Source organism: Eriocheir sinensis, chromosome 55 (assembly GCF_024679095.1).
Source record: "Eriocheir sinensis breed Jianghai 21 chromosome 55, ASM2467909v1, whole genome shotgun sequence".
NCBI lineage: Eukaryota > Metazoa > Arthropoda > Malacostraca > Decapoda > Varunidae > Eriocheir > Eriocheir sinensis.
In genome coordinates this window covers 2852849-2866441 of record NC_066563.1, presented here as the reverse complement: position 1 = coordinate 2866441, position 13593 = coordinate 2852849, and the positions used below count along the sequence as shown (strand labels likewise).

The following is a 13593-nucleotide window of genomic DNA, read 5'->3' as shown; positions in this document are numbered from 1 at the left end:
TTTGGGTGTCTTAATGGGTCTGAGTAGACATTCTTTTAAAAGAGACGCGGCAACCCTCCATATTGTGATACATGGAGATACATTTGAGTTGCCAGACTTCATCACCATTGATTGTTGGGTAAATTTCCAAATTGTCACCCGTGGGACACCTTGGGACGAAACTTTTTTCTGGTAGTTTTCGGTGCGTTATGAAATAATGTTAACTGTTTGTTTGAAATCATTAAATCACTTATACGCGTAAAATGAAATTTTTCAATGCCTGTTGTGCAACCGCCTTATATTTCATTCACCGCTCACAAAGATCACTAGTGGACAAACTAGAACAAAACCAGGCAAATTAATGTTTTCCTGCTGTGTACTCCCCCCGCACGCATGCGTGGTGGACAACAGAGCGAATTCTTTCTTTTAGGAGATATTTCGCAACACTGGCCTGCGTACTGGACCGCCGCCGCCATGTCCCGTCCTGCGCTGTGTATATTTCCGCCGCCCCGCAATGCGTGCCGAATAAATTTAAACTAACCAAACCTAACTTGACCTTTCCTTCGTTTGAAGTCTTCTTGCATCCCCACTTCCTTATCACCCTTTCGTTCGTTCCTTCGTTCGTGTAGCGCTCACCGCACCCTTAACAGCACTTGGCTGCATACCATCAGATCGATGATTCATGCCTAGTTCCATCACTAGTTTTGTGACAAAATTGAAGAAACATTTTTCATTACAGGTTTTCTGATGATCTTTTTCATTTTCCATTTCAGGAGGAGGATGTGGTCCAAAGACAACAAGGTTGGTAAGGCTAGTCGTCGTGCTAATAACGTCAGCGGGAGTGGACGCAACGGGAACCGCCGCGGCTGGGTGTGGCGCGTGGTCAGGGCGGCGCTGCCCTTCCAGGCAGCCCTGCTGCTGCTTTTTTGTGTGGCTTGTTTGTTGGAGCCCAATTGCTGTGACCACGTGAACACCCTCAACCTGTCCCTCAGCCCACAGCTCCGCTATGTGCACGGACCACCGCCAGTGTGAAGTCTGCGGCGGTGCTCTCGTCACAGCCCTTGTACCTGAGCCTCGTGCCAGGTGTAAATACCCCGCCAAGTGTACATACCATGGTCTGGTGTACATTTTAGGCAGCACGGCGAGTTGCGTGTCCCCTGGTCTGATGTTCACTAAAGCTGTACAGACAAACCGGAGTCGTGACGAGACGCGACTCCCTGTACACTGTGTGGCCAGGGGCGCGGCGAAGCGCTGTGTGGAGTCGCCCGGGCGGGCATTGCGGTATACCAAGGAAAGCCGCCCAAGGCCTCGGCACGGCCAAGGCGCCGCCCTGCGCACCGCGAAGGGCGGCCGCGCGTCCCGCTTGCCCCCCCCGCACTCATCATGTCAGGTCTCATATTTTTATACCATCACTTTATGATCTAATAACGCGTGAATGAGATGTATGTTGAGTTTGATATACAATTTGTGTTAGTCAGCGTGTTTATGTTTGGGTATGTCTGTGGCCACGTACTTTTGGGCAGAAATAGTTTTAAGCAGTGTGAAAAATGTTATATAATACCCTGTAAATGTGTAATTACAGAAGATGTTTGATTTCGCTTCTTCAAGTTCAGGGCGTGACTAAGGCCAGACAGGTTTAGAGATCGGCCGTCGCCGGTCGCGTTTCTCAACGAACCGTGAAATAGCCCGCCATCTCAGCGACCTGTGCTTGAGTCACGTCCATAATTTGTAAATTTTTCCACAAATATTGACAATACGCAACCCGGGTTATCTTGGAGACGCGGCCCTTGAGGCCACGTAGCTCCAAATAGCCTGGGCGAGCCTGGCAGTGCTTGATAGCCTGTCTGCAGCACCTGCAGAGCTGCAGAACAATAAGGAGTCCAGTGCCTTATCCTGACGCCAAGCGGACAGCGGCACAGTGCCACGCCAAGTGCCCTGCGTTAATGCTGGCGAACTTGCACTGCCAAACACTGATTTGACAATTTTTTGGCTCCGGCGAGCTTTCGCTGTGCCTGCTGGCTTCCTGTGAACCAGCCACACGGGCTGCAGACTCACCGGCAGAGTTAACGACGCCGCAGGCTTACCCTAGGATCAAGCATCTGAGTGGCGTTGCGTCACAATTCGCGAAATGTGTGACGCTGCCACAAAAGCTTTCCTTACCTGGGCTTATGAGCATTCGGTTAAGGCATGTGGTGGTGAGCGAATCTAACCTTTGGGTTGCAAAGTTGCACCGCAGATCACATCGACCACACCACAGCCACAGCAAAGTTAACTCTGGCAAACTGCGCCAACCTTTTTTTTTTTCCCCCTATGCCTGGGCAACGTCATTTGACGATCCCAGTGACATCGGCCGTGCCCCCGAGCCTCGCTGCCGTCCCCGCCACTGTTAGTGTCTTGGCCCTCCTCCCGGAGGATCCATTCAATGAAAAGGCGCTGCCGGGACGCAGAGAACTCGGCGACTGACAGCAGGACACTGAGCGTGAAGGCGGCCTTTTGCAGCGCCCCTGACACTGCACGTGAGACTTAGTGTTGGCACGGCCGCTGGTGTGCCTCACGGCTACTGTACCAGCTAATGTAAGGCATGTAACACCCTAGAGTAGCTCGACTATCGGCTCCGGCTCTGGTAACAAGGGCGAGGTGGGATTCCTTGTTGTCAGGAAGGCGGCGTGTGCTCGAGCGAGTAAGACCAACAAGCAATAAGTCACGCCGGAGGCCGACATTAAGGAATCTTGCCTCGCTGCAGTACTTCGTAGCCTTAAGGTCACTGCCTAGCCAGAGCAGCAGGAAAAAGGCAGGATCACCGATCATCCACCATTTGCAAGATCCATAAGATGCGTCAGTTGCACTTTCAAGCCCCAAAAGTAGAAAATGTCTCCCTGAAAAGAGCGCTTGCCATTATTCCTGTTACTCGGCCAGAAAGTAGTTTAACAGGCGACGTGTCGGGCGGCTGTCGGATCCTCTTAGGTTAAAAGGTGAGGGACGGGACGCCCAACACGGCCGCCGCGGGTGTGCGCGCAGAGGGTATTCAAAAGAACTTACCTATTCACACTGCATTTTAATCTATTCAAACATATCCTTATTTGATCAGAATGGGTGATTGTTTTATTTTCTTATGGTGCTAATGAAGATGAATTTTGTTCTATTTGATTAACAGATTAGTACGTAGCGAGCATGCCAAAGGCTTTTCAAGTAGTCGAAGTGAATTATTATGTTGTAGGGTATTGTGATTTTTATGTGCAAAATCAGAATTTATAATTTATTTTATATGAAACTTTGTAAGGGTTACTCGGGGGAATAACTGCTGGGCGATTGTTCTTAGTTCAGTGAAGGTCGGACGCCGGGGTGGGTTGTACCTTCGTAGCTATTAAGACACCGGAGAAAGAAACTGTTGCCAACGTTATCAACAAATTTAATGCCACAGTCATTGTTCCTAAACGTAGAATGTGCTCATTTATACGCCTCGGGAGCTCGGGAGTTTGCCTCGGCGCGGCAGGACTGAGTGACGGACAACACCATGCAAGGCGGAGCGTTCAGAAGCTTTATGCTGGGTACTTCGCCTTGTAGGAGTGTAGCGCCTCGCGGCCCCTCTGGTCCGGGGCCTTGGTCACCGTGTGTAGCTGGAGTTTGTCAGTCTATGCATTTTGTCGTCACCAGTGTTGCTTTAGTTATAGTTTCGTCTTATTATTCTGAGCGTGTGTATTTTTTTTTCGGCACCACAAATTTTCAAGCGCCGTTTTCAGCTAAAGCTAAGTCCACACTGGCAACTCTCGCCTTGGTGATAGATTTGGGCCAGGCGACTCCCTCTCCCAGCTACTGTCGCTGCTACCACTGCTGCAGGCTTGTGTCGCCCCGCGAGGGCGTGACGGGCCGATCTGTCGTCACGGTTGTAATATTAGCCAGGGGGGGATGTTCTGGGGAACCTCGGACCCATTATCCGGTTGTCTCGTCTCCCCTAAACAGCTGCAGACGGTCTCCTTCCCCTTGTCTTTCAAAACTTGCCGTCAGTCTCGTCGGCACCCAAATTCTCAATATTCCAGACCGGCAGCAGCGGTTCCTGTGCCGCTGGTGTCGGCCCCAGGAGGGGACCGTCAAGTAGCTTCAAACAATTCCCTCTCATACAGTAAAATGTACCACTTGTCACTTGTCTCTCAGATCAGCCACAGCTTAGCCCCCACAGTAATGCTTATCTCCTCCCGACCAAGCCGGAAATGACCCAGGTGACCCATGAAATCCCCTCTACGGTTTACAGTACAAAAAAGCCACAATATGTTCTTTTATAAGTGCCTTAGTGTCGCTGTCTCGTAGGTGTGTAGTAACGACAGGTGTGTGCCCCCGCCAAACACCTGGCGACAATAATCTCCGTCTGGGTGCTGCCGGCCGCGGCGTCGCCCATCAGCTCGGGCCGCGGGGCCGCGCCGGGGCCGGTGCTCCTTGCCGGCCACAATAACAAATACAAGCTTGGGTCAGCGCTGCTCCCATAAGGCTTACTAGCTTAGATTTATTTGAGTGTGTCATCCAGGCTAAATAATATGTTTGTGTATTTATTTGTCTTCTATGAATATTTTCCAACACTTAACACCAGGTTCTTTCTCCCATATATAAACCAATAAATTGCAGAAGAGCAATACATGTTTATTATTTTACCTATTCGCTTTGATAACACATTTAAAAAATGTCTGCAGTATATACAACGGGTAAGAAACACTAGCACCCGAATAGTTGTAGAAAAAATGCTTATTGATTACTCACCAATATCAAATATCCTGTTCCAGAAGGTGGATCAGGACTCAAGCATGTATAATAGATTATATAAAGCAAAACCAACGGAACGCCACGTTTATATATTTATTTAAAGTTCTACATATGAAACAGGGTTGGAACACTACATTTTACTGTTATGAGTCATGTAGAAAGGCTTTGAAGCATTGCACTTGGCGCGATTGCCTCACTGATTTACAGTGGCACGCATCCCTGCCTTCTAGAACTATGGTATGAAAATGTTTATACCTCTTGGCATTCAAAATTGTTTCTAAAGTAGGCCTTAGCCAAATAGGGGAGGGTCATAACTGATGCAGGAGCTGGTATTTATAAACAAACGGTTCGAGCAAGTAACGATTCCCCGGGTGAAAAAGCTGACTCCCAGGATCGGTGCGCACCGGTCTGCCATCATTTGACCAAGACGGCGCCTTGGAGTGACACGACGAGCTGGGCTTCTCGGTAAGTTTCCCTCTACTCCTTCTATTTCGTGTTTCTTGGTATTGAGCGCTACAGAGTTTCTGAAGGTTGGATAATTGCTATGTGGCCTAACCACAATTTTTGTTTTCTATAATCAATCAAACCCCAGAGCTCATAAACGCTCCCTGCTGGTGTGCAGTTACAGTATGCGAGGCGGGGCAGTGAATACTCGTAGCAGTGAAGCCAAGATAATTGTGGTTGGCAGGAATTCTTTAAAGTATTTGTCGGTTTGCAAGTCTTACAGCTGGCAGCGGGGTGGGAAGCGGCTGGCGAGTAAGTTCTCGTATACAGCTTAATTTTTATCTCTTAAAAGTAGATGCATTCACGTAGTTTATTATACCCACGCTATTGCTTGGCTATTTTAGTGCCTTAAAACGAGTTAGCAATGTCACCTTGCCAGTTGCCGCTTCGATCCTCCTACGTCATTGTGCCGATACTCCTGTTCACCGCTCACTCGGTCTCGATCACGTTTCGTTTCGTCGGGAGCGTCCTTGACTCATTGGTTCTGAACCATGTGTTACTGATGAAATCATTACCCGAGAAACGAGTTATTACTTTGTATCTTGATGTGCATAAGGATATTATTTGATCTATTACGTATAAATAATGGGCACAACTGATTGCTGATGTTCCCTTCTCGTACGTGTTGATCATCACTTCTTGAACCCTGTTTCGAGACGTTCATCCTATCATGGACAGTTTGAATGTCCTCATTAAGTTCACCTCGCCTCAAAATCATAAGCGATTAGTATTATCGACTTCCATAACATTTCAGTTAGTATTTGTTAAAAGAATGGAAAGAAAAACTTTACCGTATTGCGAGTGAAACTTTCCATATGGTCATTCCGGATGAATCACTTCCCGTAAGCATATTAAAACATAGATCAATCACTATTATCTGAAATGAGAGTGAGCGTCAGCAGTTTTTTCTTCTTCACATGCATAAAGAAACTGTCGTCGAGAACTTTGCTGGAGAAACCACTTCACGTCATTCTGTATAAATTCCTAACATTTAATGAACATTGTACAGGAAGGAGCTAACGTCATATATTTTTTTCCATACATATACACGGTTATACCGGTTTACTCAATCCCCCCTCCCTCTAACAAACCCCCTTTAATCACCACACCACAACACAACACCACCACTAAACATCACCTTCACGTCACCTCCCGCTTCCCCTATCCGCCTAGAATAACAAACCACCCATCCCTTCCTTGCACCATTATCTAAACTGTCATCACCTCTTCCACCACCTCCCAATCACCACCACTCTCCTCACCTAACTCGTCATTTCTACTTCACGTTCCCATCCCTGCTACGCTGCCACCACCACAAATGTCGCCCTTCCACCTCCACCATTACGTACTTTGATCTTAGTTTCCTCCACTTCAAAACCTTCCACTGCATCAACATCGGAAACAATTGTCCACTAGTTGCATTTCCACCACTTCCACCTTTTTTCCGGTCCCTACTGCCACCATCCAGCCAGCTATTACACCTCTCGCTTCTATTTCTTCATTATCTCATCAGCTCATCCACAGCGCCACCATCACCACCACCACCACCACCTCGCTACAGATGAAGCCGTCGCCTATCGAGACGGTATGGCTCCTTGGTATGCGAGGCGGTGCTTTCAATAGACACTTGTCGGCCCACCTATAGCAGGGTCGTTAACGTGTAAATTACCTGGGCCGCATGCTATCTCCTTTAGAGAATTGATTATCTGGACATGATTTGTAACTTGGATTGTTTGTTCCTTTCGCTGACTACCCTACAGTAACTCTTGGGCAGTTTAGGGAGGGAAAGAAAGTGTTGCCATCATCATGCCACTATATAAGGATCAGGATGTTAGTTTAGATGATCGTTTAGTGGACTAACATCGGGCAGTTTAGCGACGAGGAGCCTCCCCATCTTCACTACAACGTAATGTGTTAGAATACAGGTTTATTGACGATATATATATATATATATATATATAGAGAGAGAGAGAGAGAGAGAGAGAGAGAGAGAGAGAGAGAGAGAGAGAGAGAGAGAGAGAGAGAGAGAGAGAGAGAGAGAAAATCATATAATTTTCGTATTTTCGAAGCATTAAGCTCATGTTTTCAAAGCACTGAGCAGAAATTAAGAAACCACGCCCCTCACCGGTACCTAACATTTGTCACTACACCCATAATGAATATGATAATGGTCGTTGTAATTGTTCATTTATTTGCGAATAACATACATGCATGACTAGATCTAATGCATAAAGAAATAGGATTACTCAAATTATAGCTTTCCGACACTTAAATGCCACACAGCCCTTTTTAGATCCACAATGATGTAAGGAGAAAAATAGACGAAGTGTGTGTGTGTGTGTGTGTGTGTGTGTGTGTGTGACGCCATTCCCACAAGGGCGACGCGGAGAGGGAAGATAAACGTGGGGGAACGCGCGGGGCAGGTGAGGAGTGGTGGTAACGGGGTGAGTCTGACGGAGGGTTAATCTGTCGCCTGTGGGCAGGTTGTCAGATAGCTGCCTTGACACCAGTTTGTGGCTAGTAAAAAAAATCACGAAGAAAGTAGCAGGGGGAAGAGTTAGGGTAGGAAGCGGAAGGAAGGGGAGGCCTAAGAGTTCTTGTTAACCCTTAGCTGCCCAAGACAAAGAATTCGCCCGCTAGAACCAGTTATGCACTTTGACCTATTTCATTTCATGGGCTCATTTGATAGTTTTCCACATCCGCACTTACCTAATTAGTGTGTGTGAAACTATGATGCAGTTTTTAACACACACACACACACACACACACACACACAAGAGCGTACAGTCAAAGGTTAACGTGATGATCTTCCCCCAATTACGCCGCGTTAACCTATAAAGTAACTCATGAAGACTGAAGGCTGCGGTGCGCCGCCGTGCATTCCTACGAGGCTGAGGCGGGAGGAAGCAGCACTTGGAACCCTCCTGAACTAGGGCTTCCTCGACACTCCAGCCGTGGCGACGTAATTCTCGACGAAATTGCCCGTGAGTCAGTGATTTGAGAGAGAAAATCCTGGATCCCGAACCGCCAGGAGTTATGTGCCGTCAGCAGTGATATATTGGCGAGGCGCAGTGCCCCGCCAAGTGGCTGTGTCATCGCCACCTCCCGCGCCTCCTCGTGACACCAGGGCAGGAAGGTCACGCTCTCACTCCGGGCTTTCTATTGTTTCATTTTTTATTCTTTCATTGTCATTTGAAAAAAAAAACCCGCCATGAAATACTTCTGTATAGTCAACAGAATTAGTAAGAAACTGATAACGTGATCGGAAATGAATGATTTGTCCTACTTTATCAACATTTTGTTGATTACAAGTTTAGTTTACGGTGATGAACGCGGCGCGACGCTCCAGCGACAGAAGAGTGACTGAGACACTTACCAGAGGACATCCTGATCATTTTTTGTTTCGTAAACTGAACGAGATTGGAGTTTCGATGCTATTTATTCTGTTAATAATGCCTTCAAATTGCGAGAAATATGCAGTAAAGTCTTATTTAACCTCTTCTCTCTCTCTCTCTCTCTCTCTCTCTCTCTCTCTCACACACACACACACACACACACAAACAAGCACGTTCACACATATACGCACACTGCCATGCCTTGTCAGGTTCCAGCCTGGTAGGCTGAGGTTAGAGCTACGTTTTGGGAGAAAGATTTTTCCGCTGACGGAGAGTTATTACTGTCCTTCCTCGAGCAAGGAATGTGTGTGGGTGGTGTGTGAAGGCACACACATATCGGCAAATGAGCTCCGAATGCTCTCGCCGGAAGGGTAGGCCTGCTTACTGGCGATCATGAATCCATCACGTGATGAAGTCGTGTTAGATTGAACTCACACACACACACACACACACACACACACACACACACACACACACACACACACGGAGGACCCGGATATCCTGGCACACACTGTCACACCAGCAATCCTCGTGATATTTCACACTTCCAGTAATCTTGGTCGCCTTAATTTTTGGAGGGTGACGAGAACACGCCTTCCCCACTTGCCCTATAAAATATCCCTTGTTTTGTGTCGCCGATGTTAATATTGTGTCGTACTCGTTTGTAACGACGCTCGATATACTATGCTCCATAAATTCATTGATATTCCTCGCGGTGGCCACAGGGTTTGGAGTGTAACTCAAATAAGTGTCCAGCCACACCTGAGAATGCCAATTAACACCTGGGCTGCCGTGGGTGGGAGAGCAGGTTGGCGGCCGACTTGAAGATCCTTGTATGGCTCCGTGCTGGCTTGGGCTCGTCAAAGGGTAACCCTCTTATTTCAACATTCATGGTTACGCTGTGACCATTAGATCAATAAATACAGGTTCACTGAGGTAATCCAATTTGCCTTGAATGTTACATCATAAAAATTATTTTAATAGGTATATTTTTTTCAACCTTGGTAGTCGTTTCAATATCTATGGTGTAAGGAGACATTTCAGTTCTTGAAAAATGTTCAGAACGCTCCCAGCCGAACTATTTTTGACGCCTCAAATCTCATTGGTAAAGTTATCCAAAACACGGAACATATTTTTTCACATTACAGAGTTACGGATGGAAACTGATTTTCTTTTTGTCTGTTTTAATCTATGGGGCGAATAGAAAAGGGAGTTTCGTTTTCTACACCACGAATCACAGTTCTCATTATACGATATTACTGGAAGTATGAACGGTGAAGAGCCTTTCATCTTTGTCCGTCTCTTCTGAAAGTGGTAATAGAAATCGGCGTCTGTGTGTGGTGTAGCGTGTGATTGGCAGCGGCAAGGCTGTGACTTATGTGACGGTCGAGGGTGATCCGCAGCGGTGGTCGCGCCGGCTAACTGGACGGCATCTTTCGCATCAACGTGGCGGAACAAATGGCCGACCCCGGGAGCTGCGCCTTAACGTGTGTGACAAATAAGAATTCAGTGACAAATCTCTCCCTAGCTTCAGCTCCCAACCCCACTTGGAGGGATACGGACGCTGCCCCTCCTTTGTTCCTAAGCCTTGGGGGTGTTAGGGAGGCGTATATGGGGGTGTTGATGCTTGAAGGACGAGCGGGAAGTGAGAGAATTGATAGCGGCGAGGCGTGAGCTGACACCTTTCCGTCTATCACGTTCCAAGACAGAAGGATATAACGTCTCAGACTAAGGAGGAGGATGAAAGACCGGGAAAGTACTCTTCTCTTGTTGGACGAAGGAGGAGTAGGAGTAGGAGGAGGAGGAGGAGGAAGGAGGCACAGTAAGAGGAGGTGAGGGGTGATAAGGGATATTTATCATGGAAATAGTCTGTCTGCGGGTGACGGATCGTTGACTATCTTTCATGTGATACGAGAAGGTGATAGCCAAATGAACGGAAGGGGGAGGGAGGGTCAGACAGGACGGATTGGGTGGGGCGGACGGCCTGTGATGGGGCGGCGGGTGTGGGCGGGTGAGTCGGGATAAATATACGAAAATGATTAATGAAGATACGCGGAAAGATGAAGAGGAAGAAAAATTACAGGCTAAAAAGACCCGGAAAAGTAACCGCGAAATGTACGTAGGACGCTCAAGAGTTTAAAGGGATGAAGATATTTAAGAGGGAAAAAAATGAAAGAAAATTAAAGGGCTTGATGATGAAGACAAAAGAGAAAAATCAGATGCAAGCACATTCATGAGACGTTATGGTAGTTGAGAGAGAGAGAGAGAGAGAGAGAGAGAGAGAGAGAGAGAGAGAGAGAGAGAGAGAGAGAGAGAGAGAGAGAGAGAGAGAGAGAGAGCAATATCAAAGTTTAAAGCATAGCAACATAAAAGAAATGTATTGTACGCGTAGACAGGAAGGGAGAGATTGTAAAAGAACAAAGAAAATTAACCAAAAAAAAGAAAGAAAGAAAACCAAATGAAAAAAAGAGTGGAAAAAATATTAAGGTTGGGGAGAAGGAAAGACAGGAAAAGCAATCAGTAGAAGCGAGGGGGGAAGAAGAGGAGGAGGAGGAGGAAGGAAGAGTAGTAGTAGTAGTAGTAGTAGTAGTAGTAGTAGTAGTAGGAGGAGGAGGAGGAGTAATAGTAAGGGAAATAGGAGTAGGAGGAACAGGAGTAATAGGAACAGGAGTAGGAGGAGAAAGAGGAGGAGGGGTAGTAGTAGTAGGAGGAGGAGGAGGAAGAAGAGGAGGAGGAAGAAGAGGAGGAGGAGGAGGAGGAGGAGGAGAAAGGAAAAGAAAATAAGATAAAAAAGATGATGAGGAAAAGGATGAATAGAAAGGGAGGACAGAAGAAGGAGTATATGAAGAGGAAAAAAAGAGGAGGAGGAGGAGGAGGAGGAGGAGGAAGAGGCGCAACGGAGGAGGGAGAAAATGAAGAGATAAATAGAAGAAAGGGTGAAAGAAAAGAAGGGAGAAGATGAAGAGAGAAAAAAGAGGAGGAGGAGGAGTAAAGGTTAAGGAAGAGTGGGCAGGGGAGGAGTGTGTGGTGGGGGGGTATCGAACAGGTGGCGAGGCGATACAACCATCAGCAGCGGCTCCTGGAACTCAGCTCAGCGCCATAAACTCTCCGCCCCGCACGCCGGCCCGCCTCCGCGCCAATTTATGAATCCTTTCGTTTGCACTGCGAATTTCTTGCATTAACGGCGCTAACAAGGCGTGAGGCGAGAGGGCACGAGGGCGAGGGCGAGGCGGCGAAGCGAAGCCCAGGTACGGCAAGTGAAAAGGCGGTGAAAAGGCAAGCACCGCGGGGAGGAATGGAGGGAGACGATGGGAGAAAGAATGGAAAGGGAGAGGGAATAAAGAAAATATTATCAGATGGGAGGAAATGAAGAAACGGAGGGAGAAATAAAGGTAAATGGAAAGGGAATGAAGGATAAATGTCGGAAGGAAGGAAACGAAGCAAATCGGAGAGGGAGAGAAGTAAAGGGAAATGGAAATGGAGTGAACGATACATGTCGGAATGGAGGAAATGTGGTACTTAGTGGATGCATGAAAAAAAAATGGAGGGAGAAGTAAAATGATAAAGTAGAAGAAAAACAAATGGAAGAGTTTTATTATTTAAGGTTGGAAGAGGCCATTGGAAGGGGTACAAAATTTAGGGTGACACAGATATGAAAGGGGAGATAAAGGAGAGAGATAATGTAAGATAGACTGAAGTGAAAAACAAACACTCCGGTGAGAGGAGGAAAAAGATAGCCAACAAAGACAGAAGAAAAATGATAAACTGAGGATTGAGAACCTAATTTGTGATAGATTAGGTCCCGTTCACACTGTGTCGACTATGCATCCGGCGATCGTTTCTAGACCTCTTTCCGACCATATGCGACCCTTTCACACCAACATTTCACACCCAAGACCTCGTGTACCCTGAGTCGCTGGGTTGTCGTGGCCCAGAGTCGGCACAGTGTGAACGGGGCCTAACGAGGTGAGATATTGATGAGGGTCAGGAGAAGATTAAACGTAATAGGAAAGGAAGGAAAGAAGAAAAAAGGGAAACAAACATTTGGGAAGGGGAGATAAGGTGGAGAAAAGAGACGATTTGATACCCTGAAAGTGAGGCGAGAAGTGACGAAAAGATTCAAGAAAGCAATGGAGCTCAGAAACATTTGACGCATTGGTTTGTACTTGATTGATAGTTATGCTAATTATAATTTACTAATCTTATCCTTTTATAGACATTGCTCTTCGCTATTGTAAGAAAACTTTGTCGTATGGAGTGCAACAGAATATCAGCCTTCACATTTACAGTCATCTGTCCACTCCGAGGGACCGGTCAGTTAGTCCTGGGAATCTATTCATCAGAGGATTTTGCTATCTTCGGCAGTAATATTCGACATGCAAATTACGTCTATCTTCCTAATCGTTTCATTCAGTACTGACCATATCCTCGGCGGCTCTGTTCTCTTGTCTGCTATTCTCTCTTCTCTATCTGATGCGGGAACCGTCTACATCATGATGGACACACACACACACACACACACACACACACACACACACACACACACACACACACACACACACACACACACACATATATGTACTGAGGTCGAGGGTCAGAGTCGGGAGAAGGGGAAGAGGAGTGGGAGGGGGAGGGGGAAGAGGAGGGGGAGGGGGAAAGGGAGAGGAAAGGGGAAGGGAGGGGTGATGGATGGCCTGAGGGAGGAAGCAGGAGAGCGAGATAAAGATGAAGAGCCAAGCAGACAAGGAGCAGTAATGGACCTCAATCAGTATTAAGAAAAAGGAAAAAAATAATCGTGTAATAATAATTAATATTCAAGTTGTATAATATACTAAGTCCATTTGTTTCGGCTTGAAGGAAGGAGAATAGAGACCCAGCGGCAGGATTATCATCATCATCATCATTATCATTATCATTATCAGCAGCAGAAGCTAAGGTTACGCAAGGTTTTCCCACACACCTG

The 13593-nt window shown here is 46.9% G+C and overlaps 1 protein-coding gene across 7 annotated transcripts in view; it reads left to right on the top strand.

Annotated features, from left to right (window-relative positions):
* LOC126983895 (klarsicht protein-like) overlaps window positions 1–4604 on the top strand; it is a 132494-nt gene extending 127890 nt beyond the window's left edge. For all 7 annotated transcript variants that reach the window (XM_050837073.1, XM_050837072.1, XM_050837075.1 and 4 more), the window contains one exon: window positions 753–4604. In XM_050837073.1, the coding sequence (XP_050693030.1) occupies window positions 753–1011 (259 nt within the window). In that variant the 3' untranslated portion in view covers window positions 1012–4604. The remainder of the gene's footprint in view (window positions 1–752) is intronic.
* Window positions 4605–13593: the final 8989 nt, after the last annotated feature.